Source organism: Acanthisitta chloris, unplaced genomic scaffold (assembly GCF_000695815.1).
Source record: "Acanthisitta chloris isolate BGI_N310 unplaced genomic scaffold, ASM69581v1 scaffold7114, whole genome shotgun sequence".
In the NCBI taxonomy this organism is placed as follows: domain Eukaryota; kingdom Metazoa; phylum Chordata; class Aves; order Passeriformes; family Acanthisittidae; genus Acanthisitta; species Acanthisitta chloris.
Window position 1 is genome coordinate 21,006 of NW_008668696.1, and position 23,056 is coordinate 44,061.

Here is a 23,056-nt window from a genome sequence, read left to right on the forward strand (position 1 = left end):
AGAGTTGTTGAATAGGAAATATTTTTCATTTAGTGGTCTTCAATTTCAGTGGTACAAAATGATAGGAGATTTTCAAAGGACGTGGAATCTGAAAATATATTACAACATAGATTACTTTGCTGTTGCAGTTAAGTATAGCTGTTATTTGGCATAATACTTTCTTTTTTCTCTCTTTTTCCTTTTTCCTTTCCCTCTCCCTTATTAAACCATTTCATTTGCAAATATTCCATTTCTGTTTGTAAAGTAACTTTAGTCCAGCCCAGGCAATCTATCATTGTTTAAAAATTTACACAGTGCAAAGAACATATTATTGAGATGTATAGTGTTTATAAGTCTGGTCTCAGATTGATAAATCATGTCTTACACTGTTGAAAAGCCAAGAAATTAATTGCTTTGCTATGACCTTGGGGTTTGAGATTAGTCAGTGTGTCTATTAGAATTTTCCAGTGTTCTTCTCACTTCATTTATTCCTCCTTTTCTAAGGAACTGAGAACACTAGATGTATAGCAAGTCACGAACGCTTGATGTCATCAGATGTTTTGTAAAATCAGGATATCAAAATGTTTGATATAATCTGTTTTTATATTGGCTTTAAATAATGTGAATGTCATGTCCAATTGATCTAATATGTGCCACACATTTGTTCTAGTTATGGTTTAAACACAACTTTGCATGTATGAGGACTGAATGAGAGAAATGTGGCATTAGACGTGTTTTTTTCAGGGTATCTAAGCCTTATAGAGATGCAGGTGGATGGGAAGGGAATGATGGCTATGGTCCTACAACTCCTCCAGCTCTCTTGTTTCTTTCAGCCGTTTGATTTTTGGCACTTCACATTAGAATGCAGCCCCCCTCCAAAATCAATCCAAACCTTGAATTGCACTGTTGCTCACTGCCAATCTAGGCCCTGATTAGGGGTCAGATTCCCAGTATTCAAACCAGTAAAAAGTATTTTCAATGTTGAGAGGATGCAAGCCTTTGCCATTTCTGCCTCTCTGTTTCTTTTTTTTTAATTTTAGAATTTAATGACAAGCTTTACTCCAAAGAGGAATATTAATATTGATATTGATAATGTTAGGCATGCTATATCTGCTTGGAGTTTGAAATCTTTCGTGTCTTATTATGTTCTACATATTCCTAAAAGATACATTTGACTGCAATTCATTTTCTTTGTGTCAGGGTACAGTGCCAAATATGTAGTACAGAAGTTTATACAATAATAAAATTACAGGGGTTGGAATGGACCTTACAGATCATCTAGTCCCAGTCCCCCCTGCCATGGGCTGGGATAACTCCCTCCAGACCAGGTTGCTCAGGGCCTCATCCAACCTGGCTTTGAACACCACCAGGGCTGGGGCAGCCACCACTTCCCTGGGAAGCCTGTGCCAGTGTCTCACAACCCCCACAGGAAAAAACTCTTAACTATTATCTAGCCTAAATTTCCCCTCCCTCAACTTGAACCCATTACCCCTTGTCCTATCACTGTAGTTCCTAACAAAGAGTCCATCTCTGGCTCCCTTGTAGCCCCTTCAGATACTGGAAGGTTGCTCTTCTCTAGGCTGAACAGCCTCAATTTCTTCAGCCTGTCCTCTTAGGGGAGATGCTCCAGCAACTTCGTGGCCTCTCTGGACTTGCTCCAACAGTCCCATGTCCTTCTTATGCTGAGGACACCAGAACTGCAGGCAGTATTCCAGGCGGGTCTCATGAGAGCAGCGTAGAGGGGGAGAATCACTTCCTTTGTCCTGCTGGCCACACATTTTGCAGCCCAGGATTCAGTTGGCTTTCTGGGCTGCAAGCACACACTGCAGTTATAGGATTACATTGTGATATTTGATCTGAAGATAATCAAAAGTGACAAATGTTAATCTTTCCAGTATTTTAACATTGAACTGTATTTTTGGATTTGAGGATGTGGACTATCCTGTACTCTTGTAGCGTAGACTTTTCTTTGACCCTGCAATTTTTGAGATTTCCAGCATAGTAGCTACCATATGTAATATCTCCTAATTAACTGATGATGTGGATTCAGTCCTTCTGTTCTTAATTTCCTTGTTGAAGACAAATTCCTCCTACCACACCTGGGTGTCCCTTGCCCCATGGGTGCAGTGTGTCCTACTGAACAGCTGTGCTGTGTCACAAGAGAGGAAACAGAGAGCACAGCTGGAAAACAAAGTGTGTCATGCAGTTTGAGTCTGGAGTGATCCAGATGTATGCAGAAAGACACACTGCGAACCTGAATTCCCTGCCTTGTCTCCATGCAGTTTGAGCCTGGAGTGATCCAGATATATGCAGAAAGACACTCTGCGAACCTGAATTCCCTGCCTTGTCTTTGACAGATGCACTTTGTGTCTGAGCAGTGCTCTGAATTCACCAGAGCAATAGATGCAGACAGCAGAGGGGCTGGGAAGATGACTCACTGCATGAATTCACCTGTCATCTGGAATAGGGATCACCATGAGCACAGGCTTCAGCAGCAGGGATAGCAAAAAGGCTGCAAATTTCATTGAGCACTATTCCTCTTCCTTACCTCTGCAGACAGTCAGAGGCAGCTGCTATGTGTGCCTCCTGCTTTCCAGAGCATGCACATTCTCATTATGCATTTAGTCAGGGACTGATGTGATGGATACTATTGCAATCCATGATGTTGAGGAATGTGTGTGTGACACATATTCAACGTATTTTATTCTTTTTCCTTTTCCTTTGTGCAGTTTCCTTTCTCTTTTTATTTTTTCCCCTACACCATGCTTTTTTGGTGCTTATATCAGTGTTGAGTGCCGTGGTGCAATTCTACACCATGAGAGAGAGAGAGATGGCCCTCGGGTGCAGCTTTCAGGCACCAGTATCTTTTGGCAGCTGCTTTCTAAACACCAATTTAGCATTTTAATTGGTCCAGCTGTCTTCCAGTCTTTCCATCTCCTACTTCCACTTTATTATCTTTCTGTTTTAGTGTAAAAACCCCAAAACCAGTGATGTTCTGTTTAGAAATTGACTGCAGTGAAGAGCTACCAGTGACAGGGTTTAAACTGATATGCCAGTCAATATGTGTAAATTAGAAAACAGTCTGATGTAATCTATAGTGTCTGTAAAGATTTCAAAGATGTACCTGGATCATTAATTAAGACAATAAGGATGTCTTATACAATTGCAGTTGAGAAGACTAATAATTCACTATCAAATGAAGCAAGGTAAGGTCACTTGTATAATTACCTGTTCTAACATTTATATTCCTTGCATAAAATGCTTCTACTCACATAAAAGTCAAGTTGATGGCCATAGAAATATTCAGGACTAGGAAATGCAGATTTCATACCTAAAGAACCTCTGCAGTTGTCTTTTTCTATGTATTTGTTTGATTTTTGTAGAATGAATTATTTCGTACAGTCAAAGTTAACTTATAGCACATGCCTGACATGAGTGTCTGAGAAGAGTAGAAAAATAGAAGAACAATAATGAATGCTATAGATACAAGGTTAGAGACAATATTGTTGTGCTGGGTTTTAGCTGTGGATATGTGTATTGGCATTAATAGTGCTATCTCTACTCTTTTGTTTCCTGATATAAAATCTAATTCTAATTCTTTTTATGTCTCAAAAATGTAATAAGGATACCACCAGGAGGTTAGTACAGAAATCAGGAAGGTAGTCAGCTACCTGAAAAATCAAAGATAGGTGAAGGATGGAAGGAAAAAGATAAATTGCAATGGCAGAGACTGTAATACCATATTGATATATGCCAGGACACAGGGTTAGTAGTGGTTCTGTTCCTGTGCATCTTGTTGGGAGGGAGGACAGTAAGGCAGGCTGGGAGGGCAAGCTGCCTGCGTGATTGTCTCCCTGCTAAGGCAACATCTACATTAAGGCAATACTTCAGAAGTTATTGCTTTGATATGTTTTTATGTATTTATGTAGACTCTGTGGTTTAAGATAAAGGGACCAAATTGAAATGAAAACGACTGAATGAAATCCTTCAGAATTCTGGAGACACTTGGAACTTTTTGAAGATTTTTTTGTTAGAACTATTAAATAGTTCTAAAAATGCATCATTTGGGCATGATCCCATTGCAGCTGAGGTGTCCTCTGGGTGGGAGAGGTTTCTGCAGACTTACTCGGGGAATGGGTGGACACACAGGTGCCTGGAGTGCCATGATGCATGGCCTTATTTCTTTTTTGATCCAAGGCCAGTGGAGAAGGTGGGTCTGGGCTAATCAATTCCACAGGGGATAAAGATTGAGTGACCTGATCTAGGGAAGGTGTCCCTACCCATGAAACTAGATGATATTGAAGGTCCCTTCCAACCCAAACCATTCTGTGATCCTAGGATTTCAATCTTTTGATTTTTATAAGTGACTGTCTTTGTCAATTTAATGGTGATGATGGAAGGCATCATGCCCAGGTATAGGTGAAGTTATTGCTTGCAGTATACACAGAAGAGGTGAACATCTACATGGAAGTGGACACTTCAGAGGCAAACTCTTAACCAGGTTTTCCTCTGCCATGTCTGTGACACATCTCTTGAGGAAGTAAAATCCAGGGAACTCAGCTGGGGCTTTCTGCATTGCCTCCTCTTTCACAACACTGAAAGTGTCTCCCTGGGGTGCCAGGACTCCCACAGGTTTGCTGGAGCTGTGGATAGCTGCTGCAGAGAGTCTTGCAGCACCTTTGGCTCAGAGTTTCACAGAGCTTTGGTGGCTCCAGGGTGTGAGGATGTGCTAAGCAATGTACTGTCCCTGTGCTGGCTGTTTGGTTTGTGGTGCACAGCATTGTATCGCTGCAGAACAGGTCACCCCCTTCCAGCCCTTGTGGGCTTGCTGATGTGATAACCTGCTGAGGGCAAAGTGTGTTTGCTTTCCTTTTGCTGGTTTGTTTGTTTTTTATCGTTTTCTGTTTGTTTGTGTGAATCATGGTTACTATGAATCAGCTCTGCTAAGGAAGTAAAACATGTTTATCCACAGTCTCCCCAGGTAGCTGGCAAAATCCTAATCTGCTTTACCAGCAGGGTAATGTAATGTAACACAAAACAGCATAACCTTCAAAGTTTCCATTGCCCTGCATTTTCCTTCATTTCACCAGCTGAAACACACGTAAGACTGTTCTAACACCTATTTCTGTTGCAGTGAGGAACATAGCAGTACCTGTAGGTGAAGGGTGACAGTATTCTCTTTATGGGAGCCCTGAACTGCTTCAGGAGAATATTCATAGCAGGAATAAAAACCTCTTGGAAGACTGATGTACTGCTGAAGGTTCAGAGCTGTAAAACATACTGTATTTTACTGGTGAGATGATGGGTCTCTCAGGACTAAACAGTTCTTTTCTTGGCCACTGTGAAGGTCCCATCAGGTATTTTCATTATCTTTTGGTGGTTCAGAAGCAGGTGGCCTGACTGAAATTACTGGAAAAGAGGTGAGACAGCAGTGTATTAGTGGCAGATAGAAAAATGAGTAAATTCACCAGATCAGTTATGACCAGATGAGGCAAAACCAAAATTGTCTAGGTAGGGATCAGATAAAGCTGCATCTATATGCTGAGAACATTAGCCACCACTCTGAGTCCTTTGTGCCAAACGTACCAGGCCAAATCAGCAAACATTTTGTCTGCACAAGAATTACTGGCTGGAGAAGCAGTTTTTCATTTAACTGTGATGCATTGCCTCTTTGTATGCTAAGGCAATGCCTGAAAGCCCTGATTGTACTGGCTGATAACTGGTATCAGACCATGCTTTGGGCTGACAGCTGGATAAAGGCAACAAGTCCACGTGAGGTGGTTCTGAGCAGTCACTGCAGCTCCCCCATGGCCTCCACATCCATCACCTTGGGTCCTGTGGGTGTTATACTCTTTGTGAAAGCAAGAAAGTGTAGTTTATATAACTTTTAGTTGGGTTCTGCTCTGCAGTGTAGGCAAACCTCTCCCAGGTTTTCCTTACACACTTCAAAACCAGAGCCTGGTTTCCTCTGGTGGTTTTATTTCTGTATTTACCAGCAGCATTAGCTCTTGTGGAAGTGATTCAGAGCACTCACCTTAATGTTTTGGTCTGAGATTTAAATCTGTGTTTCAAATAGCACTGAAATCTCAGTGTAAAACCCAGTGAAAGCCAGGAAATCCCTTATGAAATTGCATGGGTGTAGAACAGCCTTTGCTCATGGATACTATCAGTGTTGGTTACAGCCTGCATATAGAAAAAGGGGTCTCACAGCCATTTCTCCTGTTATTTGTAAAAACAAACCAATCTCCACTACCTATGGGTAGTTATATATGGCAGAGACAGCTAGTTCAATTCACAGTGCAGTGTTCTGATCTGTACTGTAGTGCATCCTTTCCTGGCTCCGGAAGGGGATGAGTCTCTTTGTCTGCTTTTCCCTTTAATGCTGAGCCTCAAAAATTACAGAGTAGAGTGCTAAGGCAGTGTTAAGTGAGCATTGTGTTATACCAGAGCCTGGAGCATGCCAGTAGCAGTAACCTTTTATTAGACCACCATCTCAAACTTCGCTACGCTGATGCTGGCACGATCTGACAGAGGTGGTGAGATTGACAGAGGAAGTGAGACAGCATTTTTTACTGGTATAGTTTACAGAATGGGAGAATAAAACACAAAGCAATGGACAACTAAAATTGCAAGGGTAGTATGCTCCTTATTGCACTCATGTGCACCAGATTGAAATTTTATATCTGAACAAACAGTTATTAACATGTGCCATGCCATCACGAGTACTTATTCTTTAGAACAACATGGACAAAATACCAATAGCAATGGTATTATCATACACAAGAAAATGAATATATTCCACTTGGTTCAGCCAGCAGAGTAACTTACTCAAGTCTGACAGAGTCTTTTTTGGATGAAACATTCAATGGCATCATCTTATTTGATTGTTCAGCTTTAATAGGTAGTGAAATTGCTGGCTTGTATTTAAAATATGTAATAGTCATACAGAAACAAGACAATTTGGCTTTGTACTTCTTTGCTGTAGATGACTACATCCTTTTCTGTGTGACAGCAGAATTACCATCAGAGGAGGATGGTTCTTCTTAGCCAGTGAGTGCTCAGATTCCTATTCCCCTGCACACCTCTTCCCTACATGGTGGCTGTTTTATGTGTGTGCTTATGGGTGCACAGATGTTCTGCAAGCAGGTTCTGGTTGCTTACACTGTAGCTTATACTTTGATGTTTGGCTGTGAGTATGCTGGAATTTTAAACACATAGTGACAGTGATATTTCATTTAAGGAAAGAATATTGTTAACTAACAACCCATAAAGGTTTTTAATCATTTAAATTATAGTACAGCCTATATCTATGAACTGTAAACTAAGAGAATTTATATAAGATTATAATGGCTCCAGAGGAGCTTTGAAGTGAATAATCTGCATTTCACAAGTTGCACTGCTGTGGTCTATTATGTCAATCCTCATTTGCTTCTAACACTTGCTATTGAGCAAGTGCTGTTATTTACATCTTCACCTTGTCATTAAGTTTTGTTCATTGTGAAGAAATGGGCTATGTAATAACAGTATTTAATTTTTTGAAGTATGATGGAATAGAAAATCCCTTATAAGAGTAGCTTTGATATCATCATTTGAAAAGATCTAACACCAATGGAAATACCTCCTCCTCTGTAGATCATGAGAATGGATCACAAACTCCAGTATGAGAAGAGGTTCAAATTCCATGTGAGGTTATTTTAGAGAAAAGAAGAATTAGATGCATCCTACAGTGAAAAGGAATGACAGGTGATTCTATTTTGTCTGTTTATGACAGGAAAAAACCCAGTTGCTAAGCAAAACCACATAAAAGTAAAGATTTATCCACAAAGAACATAGAAGGCCATAAAATTCTTTTTCCCTGGGTAAAACTCCCACTAGAGGATGAGCTGCTTGTGGCTTTAAGGAAAAAAATCTTTCAATAGATGTGAAAAATAAGCAGAATTGCTTTAGGATTCTTGCTTGGTCATGAAGGCCATGAGGAGAGGCTTTTTCTTAGTTCAGGTTATCCCAGACATGAATAGGTCCAAACCATAGGCCACTTGATCATGGTGTTGAGCATTCTCAGAGTCAGGATGCTGTACTAGAAGAGCAACTCTGAAGCATAATGAATTGCATATTTTCTCCACTCCTGAAAACACAATTTTGCTCACGGTGGCCCAAATTCTGCTGTCTCCTTTGTGCTTATTTTGCTTGCTGAAAAAAAGCCTTGCAAGCACTATTGCTAAACTAGCACATAAATTTGTCCTGTTCCACAGAGCAGGTGTGTTCTTAAAGGGGGCCCTAAAAGAAAAATGGGGACATAATTTTTATCAGAGTCTGTTGCAATAAATAGCACATGGTGTAAGGGTCTTAAACTAAAGGAGAGTAGATTTAGATTAGATACATGGAAGAAGTGGTTTACAATGAGGATTGTAAAACACTGGAATGGATTGCCTGAAGAGGTGGTAGATGAACCATCTCTGGAAACATTCAAGGGCAGGTTGGCTGGGGCACTGAGCAACCTGATACAGTGGAAGGTGTACCTGCTCTTTGCTGGGAAGTAGGACTAGATGACCTTTAAAGGTCACTTCCAGCCCAAACCATTCTATGATTCTGTGATTCTCTGTCTAAGTTTCCTTTCAGATGCTGATGTCAGGGAAGCTGATGCTTGACAGGGTGCTGTGGAATGCCAGGATGTAGGGCTTTTTGATGGTGCCAGTACATGGTTCTTAATAGGTTGATTCAATGGGTCAGGATAAGAGACAGTGCAGTAAGTTAAGATTTTAGCATGGAAGAGCAGTGCATCATTGACAGAGGGTACACTGAACAGTGTGCAGTTGCGAAGACAACTCAGCCTTAAAACCCTAAGTCTCATTGATTATACTGTCCAAGATAATTGAAATAGATTAATATTCTGACTATTTCATATCTCTGTCATTCCTGGAAGGAACCTGATTTGCAGCAGGGTTTCAGGATTAATGCTTTAAGGTTATGTTTAAGGTTATGTTTAGGATTTTTTGAGTTTGGACAGAAAAAGGAAAATCCAGACATACTGGTGATTTTGAAAATTGTGCATATTTCACTTTATGACATTGCTTCATCACTTCTTAAAAAAATTGATAAGATTTTCTCTTATGCATATGATTGTAGCTCAGGCATTATGGCAGTTTAGTAAGAGAGGATTTCAGCTTACTGATATTTCCTTTCTCAAAGCACTGAAGGTAATAAAACTGAAAAAGTTGATATTCCCATTTGAACTCCATTGAAGAGCCTCCAGTTACTGCATGCTACAAAGGCATATTTCAGCTCACATTTGGACTTTTCTGGATTTCTCTTCTGTGTCAGAATGTAGCAATTTCTTACAGAGTTATTTCAGTGTGCTATATGGGCTGACCCAGATCTGTAGACATTCTCCAGGGCTGTCCTTAGCAAGAGCCTCATTTCCCTGCTTTCTGCAGAGAAAACTATTTATCTGCCAGACAGCCACTTCCATGGCAGTGCTGTGTTGTTGAGACGTCTCCTTTTAATTTCATTTACACCTTTTTATATATTTTTAAAATGCTAATGCTTCAGGGCACCCAGAGTTATAATTTTTCTCATTTTGAATTCCTTCAGAAGAAGAGCTTATCTTGGTGAATGATATTTCAGTTTCCATGGTGCTCCTTATTACAAGTAGCTGCTCTTTTCATCATCGAATAGTGCAATTTTCATTCATGCTGAAATATCAATGGTAACATACAGCAGCAAATTGCTCCTTTATGATCCTTGGCATTGTGGAAGCTCTCCTGCTCAAAATTAAATGCCAAGGAATTTAACAAGTATGAAAAATCTGGCTTCTTTTATGCACACACACACAGACATACGTTCCTCCCTCGATCCTTCAGTGCACCTAGGTATTTATCTTCCCTTATTACTGTAAGGAGTCATTAATATGCTACCAGTGTTACTAACTAAAAAGTTTGGCTGAGGTGGTAGCATTCCCTCCTGTACTGTTCACTGCAGCTGAGTGAAGTGTTTTGTATTCAGGCTGCTTGTTCCCAGGCTCTGAACTTGAGCTGCTTGTTTTGGGAATGATAGCAGCATTGCCAGCCTGCTCCCTTGCATTACTCAAAGTGTTGCTTTGCCATTTCCTGTGGCCTAAATCAGAAAGATATGTCCTCGGTATAGACAATAGAAATGCACATAGATCAAAGCAGGACTTTGCTTCCATGCCAGCCCTACTGCCTGCAAACACTCAGGTACTTGCAGGAATGTGGGGAGAGTGTCATGACAGGCAGTGCAGTTTTTTAGTGGGATTCCTTTCATAACCATTGTAATCTATTTCCATGGCCATGATATTCTTATGTGGTAGCTGCTGGCTTTGGTTTCTCAGCAATGTGGCCTGATTGGCACATATCCCAGCTCAGGTTCCTTTCTTTATAATTCTAAATATCCCTCCCCCAACCCTCCCAACTACTGCCAGTATTCCATTTTGACTAAGCAAAGTGATTCTGCCTGAAGAAATTAGACCCTGTTCATAAATCCTGTGGTCAGAGAATTAATAATTGCAGGAGAGCTTCCTGCAATAAATGAAACTACTTTTAATACACAATTAGATCACTCCTTTCTTTTTGCATTTATTTGAAGTCCGACAGTGACGTGTGTGTCAGTACTGAGCAGTTAAGAGGATGTTATACCCTATGCTAAATGAATCAGCTTGAAGGAAGTGCTTTAAATTGTGCCTCTACCCCATTCCCCTTCATATCCATACAGGAGTTTGGTTGCAGGCAGGTGTTTTGCTTTTACAGCCCTATGTCAGGTTTGTGGTTATAGCTTCCTTGCATCCAAGCAAGCAGCGTGATTTACTAGTGCTTGTCACCATAATCTAAGCTGCTGGCAGTGCTGTGAGCACCTCCAACAAAGGCCTTGGAAGAAAATACAATGCCAGAGCTTATGAAAGAGCAGAGGTGCTCCTTTCATCTCCTGGTTGAGAGGGAGCTGGGCAATAAAAGTAAAATCAGGTTTTGCATCTCAGGTGGAAAAGGTCACAAACTTCCTCAAGTATGTGAAAGTTTCCCACAGATGAAATAAAGGGACAGTGAAGTTAAATGATGATGTTAGGTAGAAATTGGAGGCCATTCATCAATTCAGGAGTGACAATATACTTGTATTTGATTTGTATTTGAATCCTCTGAATTTAGACCATGTTGATATTTAAAAGACAAGCTTTTGTGAGAGTGGCAGACACCCTTTTAATTACAGGTCCAACCCAAACCCCACCTTTATTGCAATACCCTAGATAAACATGCATTATCTTCTGAGCATCTTCACTGCCATTTCAGGTTCTGAAATTATAAATGCAGATCCTTTGCTAGTGAGCCTGCTCAGCTGGTACCCACATTTCCAGGCACGTGACTTATCTCCAGTTAAGCCTTCCAGATTTTGCACACTTGAGTTCCCAACTCCATGCAGGTTTGATTATTGCAACAGGAAGGAAAAGCCAGCCTAGGGTCCTTGGGACTTTTATGTTCTCAGGAGGGATATGACTTAGGGTCAAGTTACAAGGCAAAATATAGGTCAGGTTTGATTACTCACATGTCTTTTGGAAACAGACATACACTGTGTACAATATGTTTGCAACTGAGGAAGCATGAAGATGTTGAATGTTAGCACTTGATGGACATACAGGAATAGAGTTGGCTGAGAAGTCACAGAGGATGATTGCTATTTTGTGTTTCAAGTCTGTAGTCAGTTTCTTTTTTTAAAGAGATTTTAAAAATTAGTCCCCATACTAGCTCTGTGTGCTGCCTCTTGCACTCACTTTCTGGCTCTGAACAGTGCTCACATGCTTGCTGTACAAGAAAGAAGTAAGCAGAGACAGCGTGACTAATAATGTAGTGCTGTAACTTCAGAAGTCCTTTGTGGATTTAGATGTCATCTTTGATATTTGCTGTGTTGGCTTAGTTTCCTTTTGGAATGCCAGGAATTCTATCCACTCCATGCAAAATGATTCAAGATCCTGCCTGAACATGAGGGATGTCTCTGCCTGGTAGTCCAAGTTTGAGAGAAATCCATTCTGCTCTTCAAAGAAAGGTGTTAACAAAAGGTATTGTTTGACAAGGTGGGGCTTGGGCCATGGCGTAAATGAGTACGTCACTCTGTTGAGATCTGGCTTGCCAACCTGAGTTTGTACGCAGACAGATCACAGGCAAGTTTAAATCTCTGTTAAAATAAAACAAATCACCTTGTGAGCATAACCATTATTCTCAGCTGTTGACAGATCCGCTTCTATTTAAGACTTTAGCTGGAGGGTTTGCCCAGAAGTTGACATTATGGAGAAGAGTGTTACCCTGTGCAATTGATACCTTTCTAGGTCTTAAGTTTCAGGCAAGTGAGTATTTATGCTAATTTGTTTCTGAGGAAAGCCTGCTGGGAAAGGGGACTGAAAAAATTTGAGAAGTTAGTAAAATTTCCTGCCCTTTGCAGCACACTGGTAACAGAATTTGACCCTTTCAAAACAGTTGGTGATAGAAGACCCTATTTATGAACTGCAAGCAATTATAATGTGAACCAGTGAAGTCAAACAGTGGGGAGAAAACAAGTGATTAGCACAGCAGAAGCTCTTTTCTTCTCTTGCTAGGTGATAGAAGGCAAGAAGATTTTTAAATGCAGACTGTGGTCTGATTCTTCATTCTGTTATCCCATTGTCATGCTGCTGTGTCTTTCAAGAAGTCACAGGTATGGAACCAAAGCATGGAAATGAAGAAGGGAGCTTTTTAATGCTCCCTCCAGCAGTAACATCCATGGAGCATGTGATGGTGTAAATGAGAGTGCAGCTTAATAGCTAGGCTTTCCTTTTTTTTATTTCTCCTCTCAAAATCAAAGATCAAAAGATGATGAAGAGAAGTTATGTAATTGGATAGTGTCTGAGCTACAAGCCCACAGAGAGCAGCTCTGATCTGGAACATAAGGATGGAGCATATTGGAAGGCAGTGAATTGGGGGGAAGAGGTGATCTGATGATGGAGCCTTCACTCCAAGAAACAACAAAATAGTTTGTCACTGAAGTCAGCCATTGCTGAGACATTTATTAGCATTTACAAATATGTGGATTTCAAGAGGTGCTGTGATGATTCCCATCCCTTTTGCCTCTCTATTCTTTGCTTTGATTCAGTCCTGGTGGGTGGCCTCCTTTTAAGTTTTGCATCCTTCTTTTCTCCTAACAGATGGATGAGACTAGATTTTTTCACCCATTGACAGAATTATTTGATCCCTTCAGCTGTCTTGTAGGCTGTTTTTTGCATGAAAAATGTAATGTGCATGAGGGATAAGCAAGTTTATATCAAAATGTACTGCTTCCTGTCCAGATTTTGGGATTGCCACAACTCACAGCATGACTACCTGGGAATGGTGAGAAATATAGGTTAGATTCTGGAACACAGCCCTTACTAATGCAAGTTCTAGTCTTGCACTGCAGTCCTGGGAATATTAAATAACCAGGGTTCTTTTGCCACTTTCTGTATTTGTTTTTTTTTTTTCCCCAGTGTCAGGTTATTTGGATAAATATGCTCTTGTGCCTTCTGCTAAGCTTTGGCTCTATGGCAGTGCAGGGGATGGTTAGATTTTTTTTAAGAGTGCCAAATCTGGCAACAGTTAATTCAGAAAATTCATTAGCAGATTGAAAATGGTGAATAAATTATTGCACAAGGGAACTTCTGAAACTCCTCTGGTGGTAAATTTTCAGCTAATGAAATATAGCATATAGAGCATCATGCTCATGAAGATCCTTGCCTGGAAATCATGTGAGGGAATTAGGACTTTCCCTCTCTCCTTTTTTATTATTTTATTTTAAAATTTTAATGTAACATAAAGTATCTTCCACAATTTCCCTAGTACAGTAAAGATGCAGTTTCATCCAACTTTATCAGTAATTAAGTGATTTATGTAGACCTTATTTCTGTTCCTTGCCTGGGTCCTGCTGGTGCTGCTGTGTTCAGGACGGTTGACTGAGAGACTGATCATTTGTAAAATTTGGCTTTTTAAATAGATGCAAGAAAATTATTTTGACATGGCCCCTAAACAACAATGGATGTGGCAATAACGTGTTCCACCCTTGAGAACTCAGCTGGCTTGGTGGGGTGTATTTGTATTTGACTGTGTGTTCGTCATTTTATAATAAGGACATCCCACAGTGGTCACAGCATTTAACACTGTTTGTTGTTATAAAAGTTGTCATTGTACTGGGATATGTACTGTAGACTTCTGAGAATGTTTCTCAGCTGATTTGACATTGTTGTTCTTATCCCCAGGTCCTTGCTCTGGCTTTCTTTCTCTTTTTCCCTTCTTATTTTCTCTCTTTTCCCCTTCTCTTGCTTGCTCTGTTCTGTGGTTGTTCTCGCAAAAATATTTATAGGAGATAGAGATGTACTAGAGCCTATTATCAGAAGATCTATGATTCTGCAATGCTGAAGGTTACATCCAAAACCCAGTAGTAATCCTGATTAACTGAACCATATGCCCTCACTCTGAGGTCCTTTACAGGCTCTAGAGGAAGGAAACTTTCTTCCAAGTCATATACAGCACTGCTTGGCAGCACATTTCAGCCCTGTATAGAACAGGATGGACTAACTGTATTACCAATGCTGAATTTCTCTGTGATGGTAGGCTCCTTGGTGACTGTTTTTCTGGGAAGCGCAAGGTAGATGTGCACTTTGTTCAAGCTGTTGTGATTCTTCATTACAGTTGCTTTATATATAGGGCAGAAGGGGAAGATACAGCCTTGAATAGTAGCTAGGGATGGATAAATCTTAAAAGGTGTGGAGATTCAGTTCAAGTTTAGTCAACATTCAGATGCAGAGAAGCTATCCTTATTGTTTTTCATCTGCTTTTATAAAGATTTTAATTTTTTTGTCAATATTTGACTGATTCGGGTTTCCTCAGATTATTTTCTTTCCCTTTCGATACTGATTTTTGGGAAGTTTTGGGAGAAGAGATGAATATCGCAAAAAAGACTATCCTGGCAGCAGCTTCCCCTTCTAACCAAGCAGCAACCTGCTTGAATATCATCTTGACAGTAATACTCAAGACATTTCGAACTAATTGTATAGGTTTGGAGCTAACGTTAAGGCCAGGTTGGATGGAGACCTGAGTAACCTGGTCTAGTGAAAGGTATCCCTGCCTATGGTAGGAGGATTGGAACTAGATGAATCGTTAAGGTCTCTTTCACCCCAAACCATTCTATGATGATTCTATAATCAGCACCTCAGGGTCTACTCAGACAAACAGCTGGTTTGAAAAGAATTGTTCTTGATTTTGAAATCTGTTGAGGTTTCTTTCTGAGATGAAGTGCAAAAGGAAAGAACCAACGCCACTCCAACGCAAGTTCGAGTCCTGGGCTTGCTTGAAGTAAAGAAAATACTTCAGTCTCCTTTATCTGAGCACACACAGTGGTATGGTTCTTAAGCCATTGAACATTCTGAGTTGGATGAGGTCCCTGTTTTGGTTATAAGCTTTTTTTTTTCCCCTAAGAAATGTCTTACTGATAAAGTCAAGTTTTGCATCAGAAAATTTTAGCTTTGATGAATCAACATCTTAAAAAAAATCTTAAAGTGGAAAATATGTTTTCCTTGAATTTTCCATCTCTCTCTAGTCCAAAACTCTCATCTAGCTGCGAGGCAGTTGTGAATTTGCATTGTATCAGAAACATGTCTTATCAGTGTGCTGGCAATCCTGTGTTGTGTGTGATTCAGAGGATGTGAAAGAGAAAAGGTGAAACCTGCATCAATAGAGTCAGTTTAATGGAGAATAGAACTTAGGTATGATTCTTCTCATTTAGAGAGAAGATTTGGAAGCCTAGGAGAATATCTAAAATATTCCAAGAAAATTGGTACAGTGATCCTCCAAGGAAAGGAAGTAATCTTTATTGGTAATGGCATTACAGTTTTTATTCCATCATGGCAACTGTAGTTCCTAGCAGAGAGCTTGATAATAGGATCCTGTTGCAAATTGGGAACTGCCTCTTAAATTGGATAGATAGAAAAGACACTATTAAAACTCCCACTTAGTGGTTTTACATATGGTTTGTACCTGCCTGTCTGTGCTTTCAGGCAATCTGAGGACCAAGTGCAAATATGAATAGAAGTGTCAGTGGGAAATGAACCATACCATATTGCTCAGCCCTGAAATCTTGTAACTAGCCTTTTATTTTTGTCTAAATCTGTCATTGAAAGTAGTGGCTAATAAGCAACACTTGGAAGGGTTGTGTGGATGTATGACAGCCTTCTGAAGTTCTGCTCCTGCCAGGAGACAAAAGGAGGTGCAGCCTGAGTGCTTGCTTCCCTCAAAAACAAGGACTCAGGAGCTTAGAAGTCACAGGATCCCTTGTGCTGCTCCAGGCACTGAGCTACCATTTGCAGGCTTTTTAATGAATAATGCTTGCTGACTAGTTCTGGCTTTTTTAGAGGTTTTATTCTTCTCCTGAGTGTGGTTTTTTTTCTGTTGGTATTACTATCCAAGGGGGTTAGTACTTTTCAGCATAACAAGGCAGGACATGCAGTGCTAAGAAAATGATCACATTTGGAAGTGTGAATATTTTTTGCCCCTTAGTTCTGACTACCATTTTATTTTAGCAGAAGTTAGACTGGGATTAAAATTAGATGTGAATACAGGGTGTTTGGTAACAGTCAGAATGGACAAAGATAGTTCCTTAAGCTTAACAATCTGGTTTCAGTCATTTTAATTGTATTTGTGAAAATAGTCCAAATTTGCTATCTTTGCCTGGAAACATTCTTTTTAAGGTTGGAGTAAGTGCTGATTTATCCAGTAACTTGGTAATTGAAGCATTCATCTGTGATGCAGAAGATATAGTTAAAATCCCTGTTCTGAGAGGCTTTGAATCTATGTATCCCTACCTTGAATCAGATGCTAAGAGGATTGAATTCAATTTACACCCAGGTCATGTAAGAAGCTTAACCCAACTGGTTGCAAAATATCTGACAACTGACCTACAAAACCCATTTTTGCACATATTATCAGCATATAGAGCTGCAATATTTCTTGAGCCCATAACTTTGTGGGTTTTCCAGCAATACAGCACCTGTATTCTGGGCTCTTTGCTCTGGTCCTTGCTGCCAGCTTGTCCACCAACAAGCACATCCTACAGGCTGACTGGCTTCCCTTTTTCCAGTTTCTTCCCCTGATAATGGGAGCATGATATAGCAATGGGTTAATGTAATATCATCATGTCTGCTCAGATTTGGTGTTACATTACAGCATGATCCTATTACCTACCTGTGTGTCCAGGTTCATGGGAGTATTTGACACCATGGTTTCTAAGGTGGGCAAGTTGTGCAACAGCAATACTGTCCTGCTTTACTTATTTATAAATCATGTTTATTTTAGTCTCAGTTTAGAGTTTGTTTTCAGCTCTGTACAGGCATACTGATGTAAAGGATTTATTTGAGAAATCAAGACTGGTCTTGAGGATCCTTAAATTCTGACCAGACTGACTGTGTTTCTTTGACAAAAATACCAGAAAAGAATGGATCTTGGTCTTGGTTTTCAAAACACCTTTTCCTTTGAGGTAATTACAATAGTCCTTTAGGATTGTACTTGCGATCTCTTCTGGAACACCAGAGCTTCTAGTTCTGTCTCTCCTTTCTCCCATCTTCCCAACAGAGTTCTCTAAATATGGCAACCTCTCCATCCCTTATAAAGCAGCCTTGGTATAGACAACTGGAGGGAACTGGCCATGAAGCAGGAGCACTCAGCTCTCCTCAGAGAGAGAATATGTATTGCAGCTCTCAGCCTTGGAATTAGAGGACCAAATATTAGTTTCACGTCTGAGTATTTTCTTGGTGTGATACAGATATCAATAATATTAAGTGGAAAGAGACTAGAGTAATGCTTGAAGCATTTGTGGTTTTCTCTTGATTCAAACATTTGCCTGCAGTATAGCTTTGGATGAATTTACTGTCTCTGTTCCTCTTTTTTAAAATAGAAATGATTCTCCTTTTCTGACTAGAAGGATGTGCTATACAAATGTTTGGCATTATTATTTGTTTGCTATTGTTCTGCCTTTTAGCTAAGATGTCAGGGGGGTTGTGCTGTTCAATACTGTCTGTGTTGTGCTAACAGTGCAAATTTGTGCTGTTTCTATTTCTGTGTCATATTCTGCTCTCACGTTCCCCTGAATAGTGAGATAGGTAACTGGGATTTGGTAAGGTGTGAGAGGGAAGAAATGCACAGAGGAGGAAAGGGCAGAATTTCTCATGCTGGATATTTTTGCATCCAGAGGAAGATGTCAAACATATCCAGGAGGTCAGTCATGGAGTGCCAGTAGGTATGTTGGAGATACCACTGTGACTGCTCTCCTGATAGAGAGCTGGATCACCTGCACCTGTCATCTGCCTTGCTGCTGGTTCAGCCAGTGATAACTTCTGCCTTCCTATTGGGTTCAGCTTGAAAGTCAGTCTTAGCAGGCAGCTCAAATGGGCCATACTTCTTGTATTGGCAGCATGGGGAACACAGCCTCTTGGTGTCCCTAAAGGACTTCTCCATCAAATGGTTTCTTGCCTCTTCATTATAAACCTATTTGCTTTGTCTAGATGGTTCTGTTCATTTTTTTACTGGTAGTTTCTAATTATGATTTTTCAGGATCACCAAATGTGCATTCACCATCATTAGTGGCTTCTTCTCATGTTATTTATTTCATGTTCAGGGACTAGCAACCAGATTGCAAAATAATAAGCTACCTTGTGTATTTCAGAAACATACCCCTCGCAATATGCATTTCAATGATTATCGTCACAGTTGGCTATGTGTTAACAAACGTGGCTTATTTCACTACAATCAGTGCTGGGGAATTGCTGCTTTCAAAAGCTGTAGCAGTGGTAAGTTACAGAAGAATAATACAAAGTTATATCCCTGCTGCAGTTATGTTCGTTGACATACTCTTTTTTCCAGGGGAAAAAAAGAAATTGGGTGGACACATCCAATCAGGTTTTTCTATGGCACTACTTATTAGCATCCTGGTGAAATTAGTCTGATTTCTGTCTGATGAGTGAGATTGCGTTTAAGGCCATTGACGGCATTTGTAACAAAGTCAATTGGACATAAAATTTATAACCAAGGTCATGCCTGAAAAATTCAGTGCTAAATTTTAAGCTCAGGTCCTGGAAAGCAGGAAACGCAGGAATTTTGTGGAAGTGGAACTATCTTTTGTAGCAAGAGATGTTAACACTGTCTTTGCACAGTGCATGTCCTGAGTACTTAAGAAGGAGATTGCTGTGAATACTGGAGGTCATTTGGGAAGGAATTGCAAGACAATCTGTCTAGGAAATACTGCTTTGATTGTTCTTGCTGAATGTTCTTGCTGAATTGTTGTGACGACACCAATTTTTATATCTATGGTATCCGAGTCACAATGCGGAAATAAAAAACTCTGTTTCCTTTCCAGTTTCCTCTCCACTGCCTGTAGCTTGATGTGGTTTTTGAAAAATGACCAAATTCTGTAGCTAATGGGAGATTTAAAAAGAAAACATTTTGCGAACATAAAGAAAAATATCTCCTGTGGTGCCTCAAGCTCCAATTAAGGCTCTTCTGGTAACCTAGAACACTAAAGCATGAATAGATGGACTGTACCATTGGGTAGCATCAGCTGAATACAATGAAGGCTGCAGAAAAAAAAATAAATTAGGTCAGACATTGATCCATTCAGACTGGCTTTTCTTTTTTGGAGTCATAATGTTCTAAATTGGCATAAAGCAGGGCTAGAATCCACCTCCTCAGCATTGCTTCAACTGGCAATCCTTCACATGCACGCAGCAGTAAGAGTGGGAGAGCTCAGCTGTAGTAGCCAGCAATCCTTCACATGCACACACCAGTGAGAGTGGGAGAGCTCAGCTGTAGTAGCCATAGTGTCACAAAGCAAGAGGCAACAAATGCACAGCGCAACGTTAGGTGAGGGATGTAGAAAAGGGGAATAAATAACACTTGCCATAATGATTTGCTAATACAGTCCAATTACTTTCCTGTTTTATGAAAAATCACTGTATGTTTCTCTCTCCCCTAACAGACCTTTGCTGAACGACTAATGGGAAACTTTTCTTTAGCTGTACCAGTATTTGTTGCTCTCTCCTGCTTTGGATCTATGAATGGTGGCATTTTTGCAGTCTCCAGGTGAGCATTGCTGATGTTACTGGGAGTGAGAGCTTGGGATACACACTGAAAGTAAGGAAACAAGGGGAAAGGAGAGTAGGATTCATTCCTTTAGCAAGATATGAAAAACATTTACCAGGTGTGGGGCTTTTTCTCACTTTGTTCCTGTTGACTTTAGTGTATTATCGTTAAAACACTTTGAATGGTTTGGAAATGGGTCCCTCTGAGGATAGCCCTTAATTAATGTCTGCTTATTTTTTTATGTGAAGGGAGAAATCGGAGGGAAAATACTAACACCAAATGCCTATCAAGGGCCACATTCAGAGATTGCTTTGATTTCTGCATATGGGTTTCTCCTGCTAGTGTTTTCATTCAGAATACCTCAAACAAGACTAAGAAGTGCCACTGTGCTCTGTGACTTTCATGAGCCGCTTCACGTAGTCACAGTAATGAGCACATTTAAAGTCTGTCCACATTTATTTCCCACCAGGATGTTCTTCGTTGCCTCCCGCGAGGGTCACCTTCCAGAAATTCTCTCCATGATTCATGTCCGCAAGCATACTCCTCTGCCAGCTGTCATTGTTTTGGTAAATCATACAAACAAATGTTCCTGCACTAGAATTCATATTACAGCCTTGCTCTAGAGGATTTGAACAGAATTTGGGCACTGCTTGAGTCTCATTTATTAATGTGTACATGGGCTTTGGGCAGGGTGGAGGACAGGAAAGAGAGGAATGAGATTTGGGAGTTGTTCTTATTCTATCTCCTTCATGTTGGTTTTTTTTTTTTTGTCAGACCACTTGACTGCCTATCACTGCAACCTAATTCGTGTCTTATTGCTCTTTATTTCTAAGGACCTGCTAGTGATGAGCTAATTCCCTTTCAGATAAACAAATTCCAGTTAAAAAAACCCCAACAAACAAAAAAGGGATTCAGTTAACTGAAAGTGCAGCTAAACACCAGCATCTGGGAGCACCCTAAAGGCTCATTATACTACCTTATAGTGAAAAATGCAAACAATTATGCACTAAGATAATGGAGGAGGAACCCTCAGCAGTGCAGTGTAGTGGTGATTAAAAAATGAGAGAACGTGTGCCTGGGAAATAGCCTGTGAATTGTCTAAGGAAAACCACTGGTGTTCTAGTGGAAATCCTATTACTGACTTCTAAAATAGCAGCCGAGGTAAATGTTGGCCATGTGTTTGCACTGCAGACTAATTTGTATGTTAAAATGTTAGGACGAAATGTCAAAATAGCAACCTCCAAACTCAGTTTGCGTAGTGGCAGGAAGATTTTCACTTAACTTGCCGTCTTCATAACCAGGGGTGTTCAGCCCCTCTTTTGGGATCAAGGACTCTAATGCATCTGGACAGATCTCTGCTTCTTTGGCAGGTTCTAACCACATCAAAAGATGCATCTATGAGTCTACACTAGTAAGATCAGATGCTTATAGTGGAATTAAAATCAGTGAATGCCTATAAGCACACTTCTCAAGTGTCAGTGTTGAATTTTATGTATGCACATAGAACCATAATATTTTGGATATTAGGCCATGTGATTATGATGAAAATTTTTAATGAAATTCATTTCCCGTAAGCATTTAGCTTGTATGCATTTTACTTCTTTGGGTGAAGTAGTCATACCTTTTGGGTAAATTGCATTGACTGTTTTCTGTGGAATGAAATGCACAAAATGTATGAATTTTTTTTCCTGACAGACATTTGCTGCTATTGCATATGGTCCCATTACACTAGTGCATTGATTTCCTTTGAAAAAGTCATAGATTCTCACATGAAGATGGCTTTTCTTCAAAGTTTGCACTTTTTACCTTGCCTTATTGCAGATAGAGCAGTTGTAGGATATATTCTGCATCAGTAGTTTGCATTTGAGCATCTCCCTTTTTTATTTCTCCTGCCAAGGTCTACACACTGTAAGAAAGTAAAGAGCTCTTGAGGATAAACTGAGAAAATGAGCATGTGTTTGAGGCTTGTTAAATAAAAAGCCACAAGCATTTTTAGGAACTAAGAAATCTGTTTATGTATGTCCTGCTATTTGACAGATGTGTGTGTGGTGACTCCAAGAAGTCATACAACCTGATCGTAATCCTACTTTATTATATTTTTCTTGATAACTCTCCTTCACTTGCATTCTCATTACGACTGAGATTTTAAACTTTTAAGGACTAAGACTATTGAGAAAAAAAATTTTTGTCAATATAATTCAGTGGTAAAATTTTCTTTGACCTTTACATAGAAGGAGTTTGCTTAATATCTGTGTGTAAAGAACCAAGTACTTTAGAAGACATTAGAGGTTGGAAGCCAGAGACTCACCTTTGAAATATTGATTCTTCTGGTTCAAATGCATGTTGTCTTCACTGCTTTGAAAAAAAACAAAGGAAGGAGAGAGAGGCTGTGAATCGAGATAACTAATACAAGTTAGTTTTCATTATGGGGCTAAAGATTTAGCTTAGTGTTTTACTGCATCTGCAGTTGATTTCATGTGTCGTCTTACTATAAACCTAAAAGCTCTCACTGCCAGGATCTTCCCTCTTACTGAAGAATAAGGACTATGGTGAATTTGTCTCATTCCTTCATCTCCAAATTCAAGGACTTTTTTTGTTCAGATACTACTTTGAAATAGAACCCTGTAGCCTACACTAACCATCTAACCCAAACACTTCAGTTTATACAGAAGATTTTGCCTGCTTCACAGAAGCTTTGTATCTCAGATCAGCTTTTTAATGAGAAAATGTATTTATTCTGGTGTCCCCTCTCCTTCTTGTTCTTCAGTAGCTGCCTGAGTGACAGCTGAATGCTTTTCTCTGCTTAGAAATGTTTGCATTTACAATGTGCAATAAGTCCACACCCTGGGAGGCACACTGCAAAACTAAGCTGGTGGTGACCCAATATTCCCAGCCGGCATCCCATGGTGTGGAGCTGCCCCTTGCCATGCCCTCTTTGCTCATTT

General features: G+C 40.0%; 1 protein-coding gene across 1 annotated transcript in view; it reads left to right on the forward strand.

Annotated features, from left to right (window-relative positions):
* The window catches only part of LOC103800627 (cystine/glutamate transporter-like), a gene marked incomplete at its 5' end in the record, with an annotated part of 49,565 nt that overhangs the window by 18,935 nt on the left and 7,574 nt on the right, over nucleotides 1–23,056 (forward strand). Inside the window, 3 exon segments of the mRNA XM_009073009.1 lie at nucleotides 18,700–18,823; nucleotides 20,008–20,111; nucleotides 20,581–20,677. Of these exon segments, the coding sequence (XP_009071257.1) occupies nucleotides 18,700–18,823; nucleotides 20,008–20,111; nucleotides 20,581–20,677 (325 nt within the window).